We start from the raw sequence: 22,658 nt of genomic DNA, 5'->3' as shown, positions 1-22,658 counted from the left end.
ATCAGTGGGAGGCCAGAGCACACATTTAGTGTGGCTGAGGCCCTGGGCTTCAAAGTGGAGAGGGCTTCTAATTGTTAAAATTTGTTTGAAATGAAGTCGGTATCATATAAGCATTATCTCTACTTTGGCAACCACTTTCTTAGTAGGTATTGTACACATTTTATAAAGTAAATTGAATTCTAGAGAAAAGAACCTCATTTAAGACTTCACAATGAGCTTATCAAAGTCAAGATTAGAGCCAGGTTTTCTAGAGCACAGGGCTTCACCTTCCTAACTTTCTCTAAGGACCTCTGTGGCTAGCCCCCCATTGCCTGAGGTCCTCAATCCTAAACTTGAGACTAGCCTGTGATTAGCCTGGAAGGAAGTTCTCAGGTTCTTTTCTTGCTCAGAGATAAGTCAAGACTAACTTATCATTGACACCTGTGAACCAAATATATGGAATGAAAGTCTGTAAAGGACAAAGTTCTGATGGATGTAAAGGAGATGCCTGTAAACTGTCTCAGAAGCAAGAGGGACATGAGGCTCCTGAGTTGATGCTTTGGGTGCAGGGAAAGGAGAGACCCACAACAGAGAGAGAAGAACCAAGAACTGAGGAATATGTGACTAAATGAACTGATGAAGAATAATTATGGGATTTTAAAATGATACTTCGAAGTACTTCTAATTCCTTATTATTTTGCTTTATGGATTTAAGAAATCTTTTCTCTTAAGCTATCTATAGCTTACTTTTATTTGGTAAAATAAACTTTTATGAATAAAGATGAAACTATTACGTTTTCTGTCTATATGACTCTCTAAAATTTGGAATCAAATATGTGGTTCAGAGATATCACCTCTCCACACATAAGTGTAGTTAATTAAAAAGCAGTGAGGGGCTGGGGCTATAGTTCAGTGGCAAAGCACTTGCTTGCCTAGCATGTGTGAGGCACTTGGTTTGATCCTCAGTACCACCTTAAAAAAATAAATAAAATAAAGGCATTCTGTCCATCTACAACTATAAAAAAATTTAAAATAAATAATTAAAAAGCAGTGAGATCTGGAATTAAGCTCTGGCCTGGGAAGCAAGGCTTGGCCACCAACTGGCCTGGTGACCTTGGGCACATGACTGCCCCTCTCTGAACCTTAGCTTCCTTGTCTGTACAGTGAGAACATCACATTTGACTTCCAGGAGCCATCTGAATTTTGGTCAATGGGAATGGCTTGTTAATGACTTCCTTATCAATACATTTCAGAGGAGGATGAAAACAGAACTCTTGTCTTCAACTTCTTTTCTGATTTTTTTTTTGGGGGGGGTACCAAGGATTGAACTCAGGGGCACTCGACCACTGAGCCATATCCCCAGCCATATTTTGTATTTTATTTAGAGAGAGGGTCTCACTGAGTTGCTTAGTGCCTCTCTTTTGCTGCAGCTGGCTTTGAACTTGTGATCCTCCTGCCTCAGCCTCCTGAGCTACTGGGATTATAGGCATGTGCCATCATGCCCAGCCGGATTTTTTTTTTCCTCATTAAATGTACCTAGGTTGGAATATCACCTCTATACTCAATTCATTCACCTCATTCTGCAAAACAGTCAATAAATACCCATCAGAGTAGTTGAGTAGGTTAAATGGGATAGTGTGTTCAAAATTCTCAGCAGGGCCTTGTTCACCCTTCCAATCTAGCTAGTTCCTCATCATGTACTAGAGTGAGAATGTTATAGCCTCCATAGCATCCCAAGTTTGGGGGATGGGATAGGGGTGGGAATGATGGGACAGAATACCTGGGCAGGGAAGGAGCCTGTGTCAGAAACTGCTTTTCTGTGTCCACTGAGCCATTGCCTAGGCACTCCCCTCCTAACCCTTGCCTCCTCTCTCAGAAATAAGGACCCCAAGGAACAGTGCAATGATCTATGCTCTACTAGTCTAAGAGATTTCAGTTGACATTCCAACTATATAAGCTCATTAGCTGTATGAACTTAGTCATTTCCCTGCTGTGCTTTGGTTTTCTCTGCTGAAAGGGGGGCTATGATCTCTCTATATGTCGTACTGAAGAGCAAGACAGCAAACATAAGTGAAAATCTGTAAAGGTAGAGCCCTGGTGAACATAAAGTCATAGGCCTATAAACTCAGATGCTGGAGGGAACCAAGCCTCCTTCCTGGGTTGATACTTTGATTGCAGAGGAAAGGAGAGGAACACATGGTAAGGAAGGAAGAACTAATAGCTGAGTTTGAGCAAAAGACAGAGAAATCTATCATTTGGTAAAAGGTCAGGAAATACAGTTTACATCTTAAAAATAAGAAACAAAAGAGCAAGAGTTATTATGCTGTTCCAAACCCTAGAAACTAAATAATCTGGCTGGTGGCACAAAGTGAAAATCGGGAGCTTGGTTTCCATTCTCAGGGCCAAGGTGGAATTATTGTATCCCCCTTAGCCAGAAAGGCTGCCAGGCGGATGAGCAGTATGATGGGGTAGGGCAAGGTGAGTAGGGTGGAGCATCCACAGTCCTGGCCTGTGAGACGGAAAAACCAGAACTTTGGAGGCAGAAAGGTACACGTTTGAATTCCAGCTCCACAATTCACAAACCTTGGGCAAGTCATCTAATCTCCCTGAAAACTGTTTTTCACATCTGTGAAGGGTGATTACAATACCTGTCTCACCAGAGTAGTTAGGAGGATTAGATAAAATAGTGCATGTAAAGTTTCAAACAGTGTCTGTCACTGTCAAGGGACTTTCTTTTTGCAGCAATCAGGAAACGGAAAGGAAGGAGGATAGAGGTAGAGTTAGCTTTGTCACTTATTAACTAGTTGACTTTGAGTCTCAGTTTCATATATGTAAAATGAAAGTAGTAATCAGATCTATACCCTACTCAGTTATTATGAAGAGCAAACAAGATAATGTATCTAGAGCTGGTTCATTCCTTTTAATGACTGTATCATATTTTATTATTCCACTATATCACAGTCTACTTATCCATTCTCTTCAGGTGAGCATTTAGTTTATTTCCATTATGACAGACTGTCATGAAAACTACTTTATAAGTCCTCTCCTGAAGCAACTATTTCTCTAAGACAGATAATCAGAAGTAAAATTGCTGAGTTATAGGGTATATATATTCCATATTGCCAAATTGCTCTACAAAGTAGTTGTACGAATTTAGGTAGCACTTCAACACTGGGCTTAGAGGACTTTACCTTCCCTCTGACCCTGTGGTACTGGGGATTGTACTAAGGGTGCTCTACCCATGAGCTAAACCCCCAGTTCTTTTCATTTTTTTGAGACAGGGTCTCACTAAGTAGCTGAGGTTGGCCTTGAACTTGTGTTCCTCCCACTTCAACTTCCTGATTAGGTGGGATTATAGGCAAATGCCACCACACCTGGCTTGAAGGTCATTTTAAAAAGAGAAATCATCAACAAAAAATTTTTTAAATGGCTCTAAACAGACTGCAAAGAGGACAATTGTTTACAGTGTGAGAGTTGAAACACAAAGTGTTGCTCTTGTTCGACGTTAACTGGGAACATGTGCACCTCAAATTTTTTGCCACTCTACACATGTCCATATTTGCAAATGACCTCAGAAGGAACTTAAGTATTGACTTAGAGTTTACAAATATATTTTAGCAAGTAGACAAGTTCACAATGAGGATCCACTGTAGTGTGAGTGCATAAGGATGTTCATGTTTATATATAAATTGGTATATAAGTATGTGTGTGTGTCTATGCAGTCCATTACTTTAAACAAATTTATATATTCTGTGTTTATGTTATTCATATTTGATGTAGGCAAATCTGACAATTTGTCCTTGTATTCAGGATTTTTTCCTAGTCAGCTGACACTACCTCTCAATAATTCCTGACTCCAAAGGGAGCAGATAAATCCTTCTGCTCTTGACAGTCACCCCTCCTACTTTTTGGTGCTCAGCCACAGCAGGATAATTCAGGCAAGTAGGCATCAGGATCTGGGAAGGGTTCTTGTGTTATTGCTTATTGCCTATTTATTGTTAAATTACAAAAATCTTTTAAAAATAATCTTTTACAAATAAGGACATTCAGCTCTATCCTGTTTTCTTCAGAGTCTCAGCTACTACCACCCTGCCCTTTCTACTTATCTTATCTGTTTTGTTTTGTTTTTTTTTTTTTTGGTGGTGCTGGGGATTGAACCCAGCATTCGAGGCAAGCGCCCTACCAACAGCTGAGCTATATCCCCAGCCCCCTCCCTGTTTTTTTTTTTTGTTGTTGTTGTTGTTGTTATTGTTGTTTTTGGTCACTCTTTCTTCTGTTGCTTAAATTCCTCTCCCATCCTACTTGGCTTATTTCCCATGATGTCCCTGTCACTGCAAAGGTTATCGCTCAGTCCTGCCCACATCTTTACCCATGATTTATCTATCCTGGGATAACTTCTCCTCTACTTTGCCTAACCAATTTCTTCACTAACTTAACATTAATTTAAATTGTTAACTTTGGTACCAAACAATTTTATGCTTAGTTTTATACTTGCACAGACCCTGTGTGGTGGGCAGAAGATTTGAGGTGGAAAGTCATGGGATGGGTTTCAGCATGCCATTTGTCAACTATGACACCTTGAGCAAGTCACCAAACCTCTCTCAGCCTTGATTTTCTCATTTGTAAAATGGAGATAATAATACCTATTTTGAATGTTGTCTACTAAATTATACTGAAAGATATTTTGCTAATAGGAACTTTTTCTTTCATAGTTCCTTTCAGGGAGTTCTAAAAATATGTGCAAAAAAGCACACTTTTTTTTTTTTTTTTTTGGTCCCTAAGAGGTTCTTGATGGCCTATGCTAATGAAAAATAATTTTTTAAAAATCCTGTTTTGAGTTTCTGACTACATTGTGAGTTTGGGGAGCAGCATTTTTTACATTAATTCTGTTTTGTTTGGAATAATATTAAGATCCATTTGTATTCCCTTAGGGCTAGAATTAAAACATTGTTTTAGAAAATCCACCACATGAATTGACTTCTTTGACAAATGGAGTGGTGATTACATTAAATGACTCTGATAAACACTGAACACATGGAGAATTCAGGATGGAAATGTTCAGATCATGAACCTCCTGAGAAATGTGCTGCTGCTTCTGAATATTCCAGGAACACTCAGGAGGCAAATGTTCCAAACATCAATTCTAATCATCTACCCTGTGGAAAGATGCCAGCTTGCTGGATACAAGGACACCTCTTCCTTACCTTTCATCTGTAAGCTTAAACCTGGGTCCAATTTTGTGTGAGGCTTTGAGCTGATGAACAGGTAACAAAGCACACAGGCAGTGATAATGAAGGCCAGGAGGACCACAGCTGCTATGGAGAGGCCCACGAGAGCGCCAACACTGGGGAGAGAAGACCACATGGGGGGCTGAGTGTCAGGGGGCTTGGGAGACACCATGTTATAGCAGCATGGAATCAGTTTTGACTTTGGTTCTGTCCATACCTGTCTTGATCAGAGTTTCTGTGCATAAGCATAGGTGAGCATCAACTATATGCCACATACTATATGCCATGTACTCACCACATACATAACATGACATGGCTCACTGTCTCCATGTAACTGGGACTTAGTATGTGCTCCTTTTTCCTCCTCTCCTTTCCTCCTTGCTTTCCTTAACCTGCTCCTGTCCCAAGGAATTGGAAATGGTCTTAAAGGCCCCTGCCCCCCAAAAGCAAGACACATGGTAGGTCTTACTTAAAAACAAGCTGTCCTTCCAGCCTCAAGGTAATTTCTGACCCATGCTCCATGGTCCTTCTGTTCACATCAGTGTCAACTCCACATCTAAAATACCTCCCACTCTTGGTACCCTCACCCTCCTACCTTGATGCCTCTGCCCAAATCAGACCTTGGTCATGAAGGAAAAAAAATGTGTTTTCCTCACTTATTACTCAATTCACTTCTGATGCCAGTTATGTGGGTCTCCCCCACCACACACACAAAGCAATTCTCTAGTGGACACCAGCTGGTTATCCTATTATTTAACCCAATAAACTTAAGATAGTGTTGGATCCCATAAGACTGTCCCCTACTTCAGATGCCAATTACAAGGTTGTCACCTATACTTCTGACGCACCAGCTATAAATTAGTGTGCCTATGATCCCCTTCCTTGGATTTGACTGATTTGCTAGGAAGGCTCATAGAACTCAGGGAAAACTGAGTTTTCCAGCTTATTAATGAATGGCCCAATGGAAGAAATATGTAGAACAAAATATGGATGGTTGCTGAGAAGCTTCCATGTTTTCTCTGAGAGCACAGCCCTTTAGAGACTTTGAACCTTGTCCTTTTTTTTTTTTTTTTTTTGCTGTTTGTTGTTTTTATGGAGGTTTCATTACATAGGCATGATTGATTACGCCATTGGCCATAGGTGACAACTCAACCTTCAGCCCATCTCCCTCCCTAGAGGATGGGTTGGGGGTGGAGTGGGGTTGTAAGTTCCAGCACTTTGATCACATGGGTGGTTCCCCTGGCAACCAGCCCCCACCTGGAGCTCTCCAGGAGCCCACTAAGGGTTGCCTCATTAGAACAAAAGGTGTTTCTATCACCCTTTGGGGGCTCTGTGTCAGGAACTGAAGGACAGACTATTAGAACAAAAGTTTCTCCTAGCACCCTTGTCTATAAGGGTTTTAGGAGCTCTGTCTCAGGAACTTAGTGCAAAGACCATGGATTTTTTTCTTTTTTTATATCATAATATATCTGGTCTCTAGAAAACTGGCTTATTTAGGGCTCACTGTCTTTCTTTCCTATTTCACAAGCCCATTTCTCATCTCCCCACATTGGAATCTTACCTATTCTGGAAACTCCTTCTCAAATGTTCTATTCTCTCTTTTTTTTTAAATATTTTTTTTAGTTATACATGGGCACAATATCTTTATTTTGTTTATTTATTTTTATGCGGTGCTGAGGATCGAACCCAGGGTCTCACATGTGTGAGGCGAGCGCTCTACCACTGAGCCACAATCCCAGCTCAAATTTTCTATTCCCAATGCTTTCCTTGGTCATCCTTCTCTCCCCATCCTGCCCATATGCCAGATTAACCCATTCAGGATACTTTCCTCAGCGCTGTTAACACTTCCCTCCTGGTTAGGAGGCTGGTATGGTAAGGAAAGAACAAAGGACTTTGGAACCAGACCAACCCATGTTAGGGTCCAGCTGGAAACCCTTTGAGCTCTTGCTGGGTTATCATGCACTCTTTATTTGTTTTTCTTTCTTTCTTAAAGGGCCTTGCTGCAGTTATTCAACTTTTTACTTATTTATTTTTTCTTTCTTAAGGATTCTTGCTATGTTGCCCGAGCTGGTCTCAAACTCCTGGGTTCAAGTGTTCCTCCTACCTTAGCTTCTCAAGTGCTGGGACTACAGTCATATGCCACGATGTGCTTTATTTATTTATTTATTCATACCAGGGATTGAACACAGGGGCACTTAACCACCAAGCCACATCCCCAGTCCTTTTTATTTTTTTATTTTGAGACAGGGTCTTGCTAAGTTGCTTAGGGCTTCGCAAAGTCGCCGAGGCAAGCGTTGAACTTGCCGTCCTCCTGTCTCAGTTTCCCAAGCAGCTGGGATTACAGGTGTGTACCACCACGCACACCTGTAAGTCAGACTGAGCCTGACTTATTTAACCTTCTGAACCTCAGCTTTCTTGTCTGAAGAATGAGAGTGACCAAAACTTAGCACAGGCAGTAGTAAGAATGAATGACACTGACACATTCTTAACACATAGTAGGTATTCCACATATTCTTCACATGTCCCCTGAAGGCAGAGTCAGACCACATTTTGTCAGCTTTGTCCTCCCCTTGTATTGGGCTTGGCGCATGGTAGGCAGTTGGTAAATATTGTTGAGTACCTACTAGGTGTCAAGCACTGTGGGATGCTCTCTAATAGGAAGGGATAGGGAGATGGGCTTTGATGTTCCTGACTACCACTTCTTCTCTAGTTTTCTTGTCCATCTCCTCCTCTGACTCTAGTCCCAGACTCCTGCCCTTGCCATTTCTGCAGGATTTCCCTCCCAGTTATTTGATAGTCAATTTCCATTGAAAAGTACCTTAGAGAAAGACACGGTGGTGTGCACTGTTAGTTTCAGCTACCTGGGAATCTGAAGAAGCAAGATTATTTGAGTCCAGGAGTTGAGAGCTAGCCTGAAACATAGCGAGACCCCATCTCTTAAGAAACAAAACCAAACAAAAAATACCACCTTAGATCTTTGAAGAGTCTACTTTTATATGGCTAAATAAGCTATTGGACACCCTTGCAATGGAATTGTATAGAACGATTAAGACACATTTTCAAATAATATGTAAGACTATGGATAAATTCTTATGAGACAATGTTAAGTGAAATATCAAGACACACTACTAAATATATAGTATAACCCCAACTTAATTAAATAAACACAAATATATGCATAACTATACATATATAACAGTGGATGGAAATGCACTAAACTGTTAAACAGCTGTCTCTGGGTATAATGCAGGCTGTGGATGTCCTGTCTGTGTCCTCTTGGGTCTTAGAGTTGTAGAATATTTTGTCCAGAGTTAACTGTCAGCATCTATATCTCTTTGCCTGAGGGCTTTCTTGGATCCACAACAGGCTCTGTCTATACACTGGGCAGTTCAGAATGGGATAATTAATGTGTTCCATCCCCTTACCAGCCCACAACCAGTGACTAATTGAAAGCTATATATAAATCCCAGCTTCCTGGCCCTTTTGGGGATAACTGAGAGTTGCACATCCTACACTGGCTGGAAGAGTTTAAGCTCTAATTATCTTGGTGTAAATTGCTTTGTAACAGGCCCATTGCTGACTTCTTCTCTTCTCCACCCTTTACCAGTAGTTTTTGAGATCACTTTCCATATAAACAACATCGAACTTCTGGGTGAATCCACATTAAGACTGAATTACCAAACAAATATGGCTGGAAGAACAACCCATATCTCAATAATAACCCTAAATGTTAATGGCTTAAACTCACCAATCAAGAGACACAGGCTAGTAGAATGGATCACAAAACAAGACCCAACAATATGCTGCCTACAGGAGACGCATTTGATAGGAAAAGACATACATAGGCTGAAGGTGAAAGGTTGGGAAAAATCATATCACTCATATGGACTTCGGAAACAAGCAGGAGTATCCATACTCATATCAAATAAAATAGATTTCAAGCCAAAGTTAATCAAAAGGGATAAAGAGGGACACTACATACTGCTCAAGGGAACCATACACCAACAAGACATAACAATCATAAATATATATGCCCCAAACAATGGTGCAGCTATGTTCATCAAACAAACTCTTCTCAAGTTCAAGAGTCTAATAGACCACCATACAATAATCATGGGAGACTTCAACACACCTCTCTCGCCACTGGACAGATCTTCCAAACAAAAGTTGAATAAGGAAACTATAGAACTCAATAACACAATTAATAACCTAGACTTAATTGACATATATAGAATATACCACCCAACATCAAGCAGTTACACTTTTTTCTCAGCAGCACATGGATCCTTCTCAAAAATAGATCATATATTATGTCACAGGGAAACTCTTAGACAATATAAAGGAGTAGAGATAATACCATGCATCCTATCTGATCATAATGGAATGGAACTGAAAATCAATGATAAAAGAAGGAAGGAAAAAGCATACATCACTTGGAGAATGAACAATAGGTTACTGAATGATCAATGGGTTATAGAAGACATCAAGGAGGAAATTAAAAAATTCTTAGAGATTAATGAAAACACAGACACAACATATCGGAATCTATGGGACACATTGAAAGCAGTTCTAAGAGGAAAATTCATTGCTTGGAGTTCATTCCTTAAAAAAAGAAAAAACCAACAAATAAATGATCTCATACTTCATCTCAAAATCCTAGAAAAAGAAGAGCAAAACAACAGCAAAAGAAGTAGAAGGCAAGAAATAATTAAAATCAGAGCTGAAATTAATGAAATCGAAACAAAAGAAACAATTGAAAAAATTGACAAAACTAAAAGTTGGTTCTTTGAAAAAATAAACAAAATCGACAGACCCTTAGCCATGCTAGCGAAGAGAAGAAGAGAGAGAACTCAAATTACTAACATACGGGATGAAAGAGGCAATATCACAACAGACACTTCAGAAATACAGAAGATAATAAAAAATTATTTTGAATCCTTATACTCCAATAAATTAGAAGATAGTGAAGGCATAGATAAATTTCTTAAGTCATATGATCTGCCCAGATTGAGTCAGGAGGATATAGACAACCTAAACAGACCAATATCAATTGAGGAAATAGAAGAAACCATCAAAAGACTACCAACTAAGAAAAGCCCAGGACCGGATGGGTATACAGCAGAGTTTTACAAAACCTTTAAAGAGGAACTAATACCAATACTTTTCAAGCTACTTCAGGAAATAGAAAAAGAGGGAGAACTTCCAAATTCATTCTACGAGGCCAACATCACCCTGATACCTAAACCAGACAAAGACACTTCAAAGAAAGAAAACTACAGACCAATATCTCTAATGAACCTAGATGCAAAAATCCTCAATAAAATTCTGGCCACTCGGATACAAAAACATATCAAAAAAATTGTGCACCATGATCAAGTAGGATTCATCCCTGGGATGCAAGGCTGGTTCAATATACGGAAATCAATAAATGTTATTCACCACATCAATAGACTTAAAAATAAGAACCATATGATCATCTCGATAGATGCGGAAAAAGCATTCGACAAAGTACAGCATCCCTTTATGTTCAAAACTCTAGAAAAACTAGGGATAACAGGAACATACCTCAATATTGTAAAAGCAATCTATGCTAAGCCTCAGGCTAGCATCATTCTGAATGGAGAAAAATTGAAGGCATTCCCTCTAAAATCTGGAACAAGACAGGGATGCCCTCTCTCACCACTTCTGTTCAACATAGTTCTCGAAACACTGGCCAGAGCAATTAGACAGACGAAAGAAATTAAAGGCATCAAAATAGGAAAAGAAGAACTTAAATTATCACTATTTGCAGATGACATGATTCTATACCTAGCAGACCCAAAAGGGTCTACAAAGAAACTATTAGAGCTAATAAATGAATTCAGCAAAGTGGCAGGATATAAAATCAACACGCATAAATCAAAGGCATTCCTGTATATCAGCGACAAATCCTCTGAAATGGAAATGAGGACAACCACTCCATTCACAATATCTTCAAAAAAAATAAAATACTTGGGAATCAACCTAACAAAAGAGGTGAAAGACTTATACAACGAAAACTACAGAACCCTAAAGAGAGAAATAGAAGAAGATCTTAGAAGATGGAAAAATATACCCTGTTCATGGATAGGCAGAACTAACATCATCAAAATGGCGATATTACCAAAAGTTCTCTATAGGTTTAATGCAATGCCAATCAAAATCCCAACGGCATTTCTTGTAGAAATAGAGAAAGCAATCATGAAATTCATATGGAAAAATAAAAGACCCAGAATAGCAAAAACAATGCTAAGCAGGAAGTGTGAATCAGGCGGTATAGCGATACCAGACTTCAAACTATACTACAGAGCAATAGTAACAAAAACAGCATGGTACTGGTACCAAAACAGGCGGGTGGACCAATGGTACAGAATAGAGGACACAGAAACCAATCCACAAAACTACAACTATCTTATATTTGATAAAGGGGCTAAAAGCATGCAATGGAGGAAGGATAGCATCTTCAACAAATGGTGCTGGGAAAACTGGAAATCCATATGCAACAAAATGAAACTGAATCCCTTTCTCTCGCCATGCACAAAAGTGAATTCAAAATGGATCAAGGAGCTTGATATCAAATCAGAGACACGCCGTCTGATAGAAGAAAAAGTTGGCTACGATCTACATACTGTGGGGTCGGGCTCCAAATTCCTCAATAGGACACCCATAGCACAAAAGTTAATAACTAGAATCAACAAATGGGACTTACTCAAACTAAAAAGTTTTTTCTCAGCAAAAGATACAATAAGAGAGGTAAATAGAGAGCCTACATCCTGGGAACAAATCTTTACTCCTCACACTTCAGATAGAGCCCTAATATCCAGAGTATACAAAGAACTCAAAAAATTAGACAATAAGAGAACAAACAACCCAATCAACAAATGGGCCAAGGACCTGAACAGACACTTCTCAGAGGAGGACATACAATCAATCAACAAGTACATGAAAAAATGCTCACCATCTCTAGCAGTCAGAGAAATGCAAATCAAAACCACCCTAAGATACCACCTCACTCCAGTTAGATTGGCAGCCATTATGAAGTCAAACAACAACAAGTGCTGGCGAGGATGTGGGGAAAAGGGTACACTTGTACATTGCTGGTGGGACTGCAAATTGGTGCAGCCAATTTGGAAAGCAGTATGGAGATTTCTTGGAAAGCTGGGAATGGAGCCACCATTTGACCCAGCTGTTCCCCTTCTCGGTCTATTCCCTAAAGACCTAAAAAGAGCATGCTACAGGGAAACTGCTACATCAATGTTCATAGCAGCACAATTCACAATAGCTAGACTGTGGAACCAACCTAGATGCCCTTCAATGGATGAATGGATAAAAAAAATGTGGCATTTATACACAATGGAGTATTACTCTGCATTAAAAAATGACAAAATCATAGAATTTACAGGGAAATGGATGGCATTAGAGCAGATTATGCTAAGTGAAGCTAGCCAATCCCTAAAAAACAAATGCCAAATGTCTTCTTTGATATAAGGAGAGTAACTAAGAACAGAGTAGGGTCGAAGAGCATGAGAAAAAGATTAACATTAAACAGGGATGAGAGGTGGGAGGGAAAGGGAGAGAGAAGGGAAAATGCATGGAAATGGAAGGAGACCCTCAGAGTTATACAAAAGTACATACAAGAGGAATTGAGGGGAAGGGGAAAAATAATATAAGGGGGACAAACGAATGTCAGTAGAGGGGGCAGAGAGAGAAGAGGGGAGGGGAGGGGAGGGGAGGGGAGGGGAGGGGGGATAGTAGAGGATAGGAAAGGCAGCAGAATACAACAGACACTAGTATGGCAATATGTAAATCAATGGATGTGTAACTGATGTGATTCTGCAATCTGTATATGGGGTAAAAATGGGAGCTCATAACCCACTTGAATCAAACTGTGAAATATGATATATCAAGAACTATGTAATGTTTTGAACAGCCAACAATAAAAAATTAAAAAAAAAAAAAGACTGAATTACCCATGATTTCTTTCTCTTTTCATTTCTGGTCCTTTTCATATTTTTCACATTGAATGTGTAGTGATTTCTAGTTTTTATCAGGATCTTAAACATTTTTTCATTTGAAATACACTTAATGTTCAAAGGGCTATTATCTGGTAGACCTGTGCTCATATAGGGACCTCATCCTTTGTGAGGGACATCTATGGGCAGCTAGATGAAAATAGGCCTCTAAAAGGGGCCCCTTGGGGAATGGGTGAGAGAAGTGAGGGATGTGTCCCAGACTAGAGGCCAGTCAGAGAGCAGGCACTGTCCCTGAAAGGCACTCTTTGTTGGTCTGTCTGGGGATAGACCCCAGTGACAGAACAGGGAACTCCAGGGGAAGCTCCAAGAGGGAAAACCAGGTTTTAGTATAAAATGAGCTTTAAATAATCAGAGTTGTTTCGTGGTGATGTTGCCCGAGGAAGTGGTGAGCTCCTTATCTTGGGAGAGACTTACACAAATCACCTGGTTGAGTATACCCTTCAATGACATCAGAGTCCTGCCCCGTGTGGAAATTGGATTAGAAAACTAGGGTTTTGAGCTTTGTAGACTTCATTGTTCTGACTCAAATACCCTACTGTGACCACTAAGAAAGAACTGGAGGGGAAGCCTAATAAACAAGTGCTTTGGAGTCAGCTGGTTCTAAGCTTGAATCCTAGTTCTGCAGCATATAACCTGAAAAACTACTTTAGACTTGTGATCTTTGTTTGTAAAGGTTCTCATCTCACTGGGTGTCCAAAGGATGCAATGAGATGCATCATTGCCTGATCACCAACTCTGCCCTGCAGCAAGGCTATTGCCTTTTGGCTTGCATCTTAGTAAAAAGAAGCAGATGGAGGATGTTTGGCAATAGCTACTTCCCAGGGCATCTTTGCTTCCTGAGCCATGTTTCTCTTTTAAAGATGGCAATTCTCCTTGAGCACTGTCTCTTTAAGGAAATGACACTTACCTGGAGATTTTTGTGTTTGTAAGAACCAGTTTTCATGAAAAGGGCCAAATGGAATTCAGAGCAAAACAAGATTTCTACCCTGCAGTTAGAAGCATGCCAGAAATGCTATTTCAGGATCTGGGGCACACTGATCATGCTGTCCATCTACAACTACAAAAAAAAAAAAAAGTGAATTGTCAAATTCACTCAAATTGTCCTCAAGATGTCTTGAGGACCCTCAGGACTCTTCCTCCACTTTGCAATTGTCTGTGATGTTTATAAACCATGCTTGAGCCCAGGAATAAGTGCCCTATACACAGGATACTTTCAGCTGCCCTTGGGGTCACACTGACGTGGGATGTGACCTCAGAGATCACTCCTTCCAAACCTCTTCTAAAGCACTGTCTGAGCCACTGAAGTGCTCCCTGGGGAGAGGGTTTCCCAGGCAACGGAAGGGACCACAAGAGGTGTGTAGGAGAGGGGGTGACAAAAGAAGGAAAGGGTGAGTGTTGAGGGGGTTACTCATCTCTCTATTTCCAAGGGCCAGGACAGTGCTCAGAAGATAGAAGTTCAGTGAGTGTTTTTCAAGTGATCTGAGTCTGTCAGGTTATAAGAGGGTCAGGCTAGGTGTAGACTTACGGGGGAAGGGGAGGGGCAGGGCAGACAAGACTGATTTTTCAGCTCTGCCCTTCTCACTGGAGCACAACCAGACAGTAACTTAACCTCTCTCAAGTCTTCTTATCTGTAAAACAGAGAGAAAATGGTTGTTCCAGGGTTGTGACTACATGAAAGCACCTAACCCTTGGATTGTCCTAGGTAATGTTCTTTAAATCTCAGTCTGCTATGATATTGCTAGAAGATCTTTGACAATTCACTTTTTTTTTTGTAGTTGTAGATGGACAGCATGCCTTTTTTTTATTTGTTTATTTTTATGTGGTGCTAAGGATTGAACCCAGTGCCTCAGATGTGGTAGGGAAGCACTCTGCCATTGAACTACAGCCTCAGCCTGACAATTCACTTTGTTTTTAAGTATTTTTTTTAGTTGTTGATGGACCTTTTTATTTGCTTATTTATATGTGGTGCTGGCACTCAAACACAGTGCCTCACATGTACATGGCAAGTCCTCACTGTTGAGCTACAACTCCAGGCCCCCCCCCCCCCGCCCCCGAAAATTCACTTTTATACTCTGAGCTTCACTTTCCATGGAAAGGGAACTCTCTTCTCTTGAGTACCTACTGTATGCCCCGGTCACTTTCACATGTATTATTTTACTTAGTCCTTATAATAATTTCACAAGACATGTATTATTATCACCAATTGGAAAATGAGGAAAGAGTCCAAGAGATTAAACAACTTTCCCAATCCATATATAGAATAATTATTAAGCCAAGGCTTGGACCAGATTCTGGAGCAGTCCCAAAGCTCCTCACTTTCTCTGTACTTCAAAGGTAGATCAGCACCAGCTCATTTCAGCTCCCAGTTCAGGGCTAAATACACAGTGGGCCTTCATCAAATACTTCCCTTTTTTCTTATTCAGTAAGGAGTAGGTGAAAGAATAAGTATAAAAGGGAAGGAAAGGGTTGAGGCGGGAGTGGGGGTGTAGCATCAGGTGACGATTAAGATTTGAGGTTGAGGTTTCCATGTAGGTCTAGAACATATTTGGAGCCAGGATGTAGGAGAAGAGCTGAGGTGGACTGCACCCAGCCTTGAGGAGGCAGTTAGGGCTGGAGAGAAGATAAGGACTGGGATCAATATTGGGGAGCGGGTACAACCAGGGATGAGGTTGGTGTTGACATCAGGAAGAGGACTCTGGCAGGCATTTGGATGAGGATTGGGGTGGAGTATGGGTTCCTGTGGATGTTTGAAGATGGAAGTTTGCTGTTAAAGTAAGGATTGGTATGTGATTTGGGGTTGGATTGAAGGTGATGATAGAATGGAGTCTGAAATGAGAACTGGGTGAGGGTTGGTGGATAGAGTTGGGGTGACGTTCAAGAACACTTCTCAACAATGGCTAGGGTAAGGATGAGGGAACTGAGCTGAGATGGGGTTTCAGGGGGAGGTTGAGTTGGTGATAGGGTGGGAATAGGGTCAGCACTGAGCTTGAAGACTAAGGATGGGATGGGGGTTGGTGCAATCTTTAGGTGGACATTAGATGAAGGTTGAATCTTAGCTAGCGCATGAGCTGAGGGTAGGGCTAGAGGGCTAGACCCTAGTGGGGTTCGAGGTGGGGTTAGGGCCAGGGCCGGTACCTGAGCCACCACATGTAGCTGTGCTCGTAGGGGAAGAAGCTGTGCGGGTCGTCGCAGCAGTACTTGTGGTCGCGGAAGCCACAGCAGAAGACAGCGGCCGCCTCGCCCCCTGGCCGTGGGCAGCTGAAGCCGTGCACCACCTCCTGCTCCGCGCTCACGTAGCTCGTGCAAGCGCCGGTCATTGCGCCCCTCGCCCGGCCCGCCCTTTCGGCCACCAGACGGCTGGCGAGACAAGGGCCGGTGGAACGAAAGACTGGTGAAGACCGAGCCTAAGAAAGACTGAGAGATTAGCAGAGGTAAGGAGAGAGAGAGAGAGAGAGAGAGAGAGAGAGAGAGAGAGAGAGAGAGAGAGAGAGAGAGAGACACGCGCAGAGCAAGGCAGGGCCCAGGGCGCAGAGACGCAGCGGTTAGAACCTGGAGACCGCGAAGACCCAGTGGCCACCAGGTGCTCAGGCGGGGCGCCGCGGCAGGGGAGGTGCGGTGGAAGAGCAGCCGTAGGAGGAGGAGAGCAGAGCGGAGGGCGGCGGGAATCTGGGTGGGAGTTGCAGTCCAGGCGCGGGGCGCTAGTTGGGGGCGCCCGCAAGGCAGACAGCGGGGAATCTGCTGGGGAGCCGCCTGCGCGCGCCGCTATGCCCGCACTTCCCCGCCAGCTCCGCTGCCTCCACTGTGTGTGCACGAGGGCGCTGGGTGCTCAGAAACACACGGCATGGCCAGGGTAGCAGGAATTCGAGGCCAGGAGCATGGGTCTCTTACCTGCATTGGTCACCCTCTTGGTGATAGGCACTATGCTGAGTGCTAGGAAGTGCAAGACGGTTCTGAGTTCTGCAGGAAACAGACAAGTGATTGACCCACATAACAGGATCATACTTATGCTAACTTTCACAACAACTCAGAGGACCAGGGATTTTTCACATCCACTTTCTACAAGATTGCTGAGACCAGAGACAAGTCATTTCCCTAGATCCCAAATCAATGGAATTTTAACCGAGGCTCTCGAAGGTTCTCTGAGCAACTCTTTTCCCGTGGGCTTTTAAGTGTCTTCATATTCTGGCTTCCTTGCCAGTCTTTTCCTTTCTTCCCTCATGCATTCTCCTTGGTTGTTCATACTCTGCCCCTGGCCAAGGACAAGGGGGCAAGTGTGGGTGTTCCCAGATGGTAATCCCTTTCCCCCATCTCCAGCAGAGCCAGCAGACCTCTCTCTCTTTTTAGAAATTACTTCTATACCAGGAAGGCAGTAATCTCATTAGGATCAGACAACCACAGCCTGAAGGTGCTTTCAGAGTCTTGGCAATATATTTTAACCCTGAGAGGATAGACCTGCCATATCCAAGGGCCTCATACAGCTTCTTCATGGCCTTAGCTCCCTATATTATGCACAGCAATAGATAGAGTAGAAAATAGTTAATGTGATGCCTTGGCATCCCCCGTTCTTCCCTTTGCTTTGGGTTTGTCAGGGATGATCATGGGTATCAAGGGATCTGGACTTAAGCCCAGCTCTACCCTTACCTGCTTCTCTGTGCTACCCCTTCTAGTTCCTTATCTTCTTCCAGCTCAGCTCCATAGATGCTTCTGCATGCCATGCCTCTGGAGCCCCTGAAAAGAATCAGATCTGGGTCTTTCATGGAGCACCACACAGTTTGATGGTGGAATCAGACAGACACTGCAGTGAAAGGGGAAATACAGGGACCCAGACACCCATGGGGTTCCATCTGAGGGGGCAGGGAAGAGTTCTGAGGGAGTAATATCCTCAAGGGTCACTGTAAGGTCAAATATAAAAACTGGATGGAATTGTTATTATTACTGGCCTGCTCTAATGAAGGTACATTTTGGCCTCTATTTATCAGGAGAGTAAAGGGGAGGAATCCTTTGGGAGGGAAAGAGGCCTCCTGGAGACATAGACATCATCTGAGAAAGAAAACACCTACTTTTGTTTTTTGGAAAAACTGGGAAGCCTTGAACAATTTCCAAAATCCTTTTCCAGCCAAGAATTATTTTTTCCAACAACCTTGAGGGGTGATTGTACCCTGAGAGACAAGCACAATATCACACAGTGATCAACGGCTCAGGCAGGACCCATGTCTATTTAGCCAAGGATCCTCTTTGGATTCTTTTTTTTTTTAAATTTTTATTGTTGGTTGTTCAAAACATTACATAGTTCTTGATATATCATATTCACACTTTGATTCAAGTGGGTTATGAACTCCCATTTTTACCCCGTATACAGATTGCAGAATCACATCAGTTACACATCCATTGATTTACATATTGCCCATACTAGTGTCTGTTGTATTCTGCTGCCTTTCCTATCCTCTACTATCCCCCCTCCCCCTCTTTGGATTCTGATGAAGCCTGTGTTCCCCCATTCACAATAGTCCTATTTAACTGCAGAGATAAATTATTTAGGAGCACAAAAGATATCAATTCTGTTGAATCATGATTTAGTCCTACATTTTAAAAAGTGTCAAATACCAAGATTTAGAGATGAGTCTATTAATTTATAATTTTGAGCTAGAGAAGGAAAATAAGCAATATTTCAAGATGTCTCTACTATAATGCAATATGAAAATATCTGTGATTTCTGTTGGTGGAGTTTTACTTTTATTGTGGAGTTTTATTTTTATTTTCCTTATGTGAGTAATAAAAGGAAATGCTAAATTCTGTTGGATATAAGTGAAAACAAGGTTGTAATTTTTCCCATACAGATTCATGGACTTTCTGCCTTCTACCCATGCATTCTTTGAGCCCTGTGGACCTTGTGTTAAAATCCTCTAGTTTCTCAGATGTAGCTCCTACTTTTATGCTTGTTCCTTCAATGTGCCCATTATTTTCCTTCCCTGTGTTCTCCTGCAGATCTCCTATATTCCAGATAGTTTCCCATCTTAGATGTCATGTAGTCCTTGAAAACTTCCTCTGAGATAGGTGTTGGTCTTCCCACTTTGCAGACAAGGTCACTGAGACTCCAGGAAGTGTGGTTTATCCAAAGCCTCACAGGCAGAGTTTTGTATCACTCCTCTTCTCTCCCAGCTGAGATCTGGGGACCAGAGTCTCCAACACCAGTAGGGAAAGAAAGTATAGGAGGGAAGGGTAGGCAGGGAGAGCTGGTGCTCATGGACAAAACACTGTGAACTAGAAATTGTGCTTTGTGCTTTTTTATTTGGGAGGGAGGAACCAGGGATTGAATACAAGGGCACTCAACCATTGAGCCACATTCCCAGCCCTATTTTATATTTTATTTAGAGACAGGGTCTCACTGAATTGCTTAACGCCTTGCCTTTTGCTGAGGCTGGCTTTGAACTCTGTGATCCTCCTGCTTCAGCCTCCCCAGCTGCTGAGATTACAGGTGTGCACCACCGCTCCTGGCTGCTTTGTGCTTTTCAGTGTGTCCTTTAATCCTCACAACAACCCTGTAGTCTTACTCTCTCCATTAAGGAAAAAATGTAAGAATAACAAAATACATATACACTATAAAACACCAAATTAGAGGGCTGGGGATGTTGCTCAGGGGTAGAGCAATTGCAAAGGTGAGGCCCTGGGTTCCATCCCTAGCACCACAATAAATAAATAAATAAAACAATAAATTGGAGAATACAGAAAGACCAAAAGAAAAAAGAAAAACCACCCATAATCTTACCATACACAGATGTCTGTTAATAATGTGTGAGGTCCTGCATTCAATCCCTAGCACAGAAAAAAAAATCTATTAATATCTTAGAATGAAGTCTCCCAGACACACACACACACACACACACACACACACACAATTATGTACCACTTTATGTACGGGAAAACAGACCTAGAGAGGTTAAGTAACTTGCCCAAGGATATGCAAGTATTAAGTTCCAGTCACCTGCTGGGTGACCCTAGGTCACTTTTCCTCTCTGCCCTAGGACAGTAGCCAAGATTACTCCAGATGGAGGAGCATGAAGCCTGGCACTAGGCAAGCCCCAACAGGAAACAATTTCTGCATGGTACTCAAAACAATGCCCTCTTGACCTTGGCTGCCTTGCTCCTGAAGCTGAGTTCCCCCAGGAGGGTCCGGAAAGAAACGACCCCTTGACCCCTCGCTGTGGTTGGCCTCACCAGAAGACTGGATGACTGCAGTCAAGGGAGATTGACAACTCAGGGGCAACTTGAGGCCCTAATAACCAGTTCCTCTCCATGTCACACAGCAATCAATGACCCAGGCAGAACTGGTACACAACCTCAGTCGTATGTGTGGTCCATGACTCGTCCCTGGCCTCTGAATTTGTGGAGTGGAGCAGTACCTTTCCATGCACCCTGCTGCCCCAAATACACCTGCCCCACAGTGTGGACCCTGCCACAGACATATTCCCACTGCCAGGCTCCTCATCGTTCACAGCAGCTGGAGAAGCAAAGGAAGTATGTGGACCTCAGAGTGCCTGCTGAGGAAGGATTCTTTCCCTTCAAGAATGAGGCTGATGTCTCATTGTGAGGAAAGTGACTATCCCCCAACATCAAATCCAGGGGTGAATCTGGGATGGTGGTGCAGATCTCCTGAAACCACCCAGGATCTTTCCCACTCTCTGAGACTACCACCCTTTGCAGGTTTGGGACTATTTGCTGTTTGTTTTATTACACCCCGCCCCACCTTTTTCCCCCCTTGTACTGGAGATGGAATCCAGGAGCCCTCTGTCACTGAGTTACATCTTTTCATTTTTTAATTTGACTCAGTGTCTTGCTACATCGTTGAGGCTGGCTTTGAACTTGCAATCCTCCCGCAAGACTCCTGAGTTGCTGAGATTACAGGTGAGCACACTGCATGTGGCTTACCATGAAACCTTTAAGACACACAGCAGAACTACCTCTGTACCCTCCACTTGGTTTAAGGAAAAAAAAAAGAAAGTCAGTCTTGTTTGAAGTCTCATGTACTCCTCCCTCCTCCCCCAGAGGTAACCACTCTCTCAAATTGGGTGTTAATCATTCCCATGCTCTTTTTATTACTATTATTATTTTAGTGTAGATGGACACAATACCTTTATTTTATTTATTTTTGTATGGTGCTGAGGATCAAACCCAGTGCCTCAAACATGCTAGGCAAGCACTCTACCACTGAGCCATAACCCCAGCCCATTCCCACACCCTTATTTATGCTATCATATATGCATGGATTTTTAAGCAATATGTGGAACTGCTTTGCATGTATTACATTTTTAATAAACAGCATCATACCACAGGTGTTCTTGAACCTAGTTTTTTGTTTAGCCTTATGTTTGTGAGCTTTGTTTATTCTGATATACATGTTCTATCTAGTTTATTCATTTTTGCTGCTGTATAGTTTTCCATTTTGTACACATATAATGAATTTATTATCCATATTTAGGTTTCTTCCAGATTTTTTTTTTAGTACTGATGATTGAACAAAGAACCTTGCACATATTAGGCAAGTGCTCTATCACTTAGCTATATCCCCAGCCTTTCTACCATTTTTTTTAAAATTGTTGTTACAATTATCTCTTGAGGGTTTTTTTTTTCTTTAGGTGCTAAGATTCAAATCCAGGGCCTATGTACACAAGTGCTCTACCACTAAGTCCTAAGGTGTTTTTTCCTTTTAAAATCAATTTTATTTAGATGTATTTTACAAAAAAATAAAATCTACTTATTTTTAAGTGTATAGCATGGTGAATTTTGATAAATTTGTCCATCCATGTAAAAAAATACATCACCCTCCCATGGGTCCCTTTTGCAGTCAGCCCTCCTCTCCCTGAGCCTTAACTTATGCAGAACTAGTCTGCTCTTTGTCCCTTATTAGATTAATTCTGCCTATTCTAAGATTTTTGTATTAATGGAATTAAACACCTCCACAGTCAAAATATAGTACACTTCATTGTAGTGGGAAATGAGGGTCAGGGCATTGAGATTTGGAAGTAACACTTTTATAGTGGCACTAAGGCCTAGAAGGATAGTTCCCAAAGTCTGAGCCTCAAACACAGGAGGGCTTTTACTTTTATAAGTAAGCAAGTTTGGAGTACATCAAGGGAAGAGAGTTTGTGCAATTCTATTGGAGGGTGCATTCTGCATTCCTTCTTTTTTTTAATGTGATGCTGGGGATTGAACCCAGGGCCTTGTGCATGCAAGGCTAACACTCTACCAACTGAGCTATAACCCCACCCTCTACATGAGTACAAGTTTATAAACAACCTAGGGACTCTTAGCTCATACAGCTTAGGAATTTTTATTGCACTAAGCCTGAAGGGAGATTGTTCTGTTCCCGTTACTATTTCCTGCTTCTGCTACTGTGGTTATC

The 22,658-nt window shown here is 41.9% G+C and overlaps 1 protein-coding gene and 1 long non-coding RNA gene across 3 annotated transcripts in view; one reads left to right on the top strand and one right to left on the bottom strand.

The window, feature by feature from the left end:
* The window catches only part of Shisal2a (shisa like 2A), a 24,299-nt gene extending 6,108 nt beyond the window's left edge, over positions 1-18,191 (bottom strand). The window contains exons 1-4 of one of the 2 annotated variants that reach the window (XM_046451139.2): positions 17,900-18,031; positions 17,147-17,215; positions 16,394-16,662; positions 5,184-5,323 (exon numbers count right to left, since the gene is read on the bottom strand). In XM_046451139.2, coding sequence (XP_046307095.1) covers positions 5,184-5,323; positions 16,394-16,662; positions 17,147-17,152 — 415 coding nt within the window. In that variant the 5' untranslated portion in view covers positions 17,153-17,215; positions 17,900-18,031. Of the gene's footprint in view, positions 1-5,183; positions 5,324-16,393; positions 16,663-17,146; positions 17,216-17,899 lie in introns of both variants that reach the window. The other variant, XM_046451140.2, reaches the window with a different exon arrangement.
* Positions 15,594-22,658, top strand: LOC124097009 (uncharacterized). The gene is made up of 3 exons (XR_006853074.2): positions 15,594-16,040; positions 16,424-16,689; positions 20,281-22,658. It is a non-coding gene; the product is annotated as an uncharacterized LOC124097009 (long non-coding RNA).

This window comes from Marmota monax, unplaced genomic scaffold (assembly GCF_021218885.2).
Source record: "Marmota monax isolate L192 unplaced genomic scaffold, Marmota_monax_Labrador192_F-V1.1 WCK01_AAM20220418_F8-fsc00023, whole genome shotgun sequence".
Classification (NCBI taxonomy): Eukaryota; Metazoa; Chordata; class Mammalia; order Rodentia; family Sciuridae; genus Marmota; species Marmota monax.
This window is presented reverse-complemented; position numbering and strand designations above follow the sequence as displayed.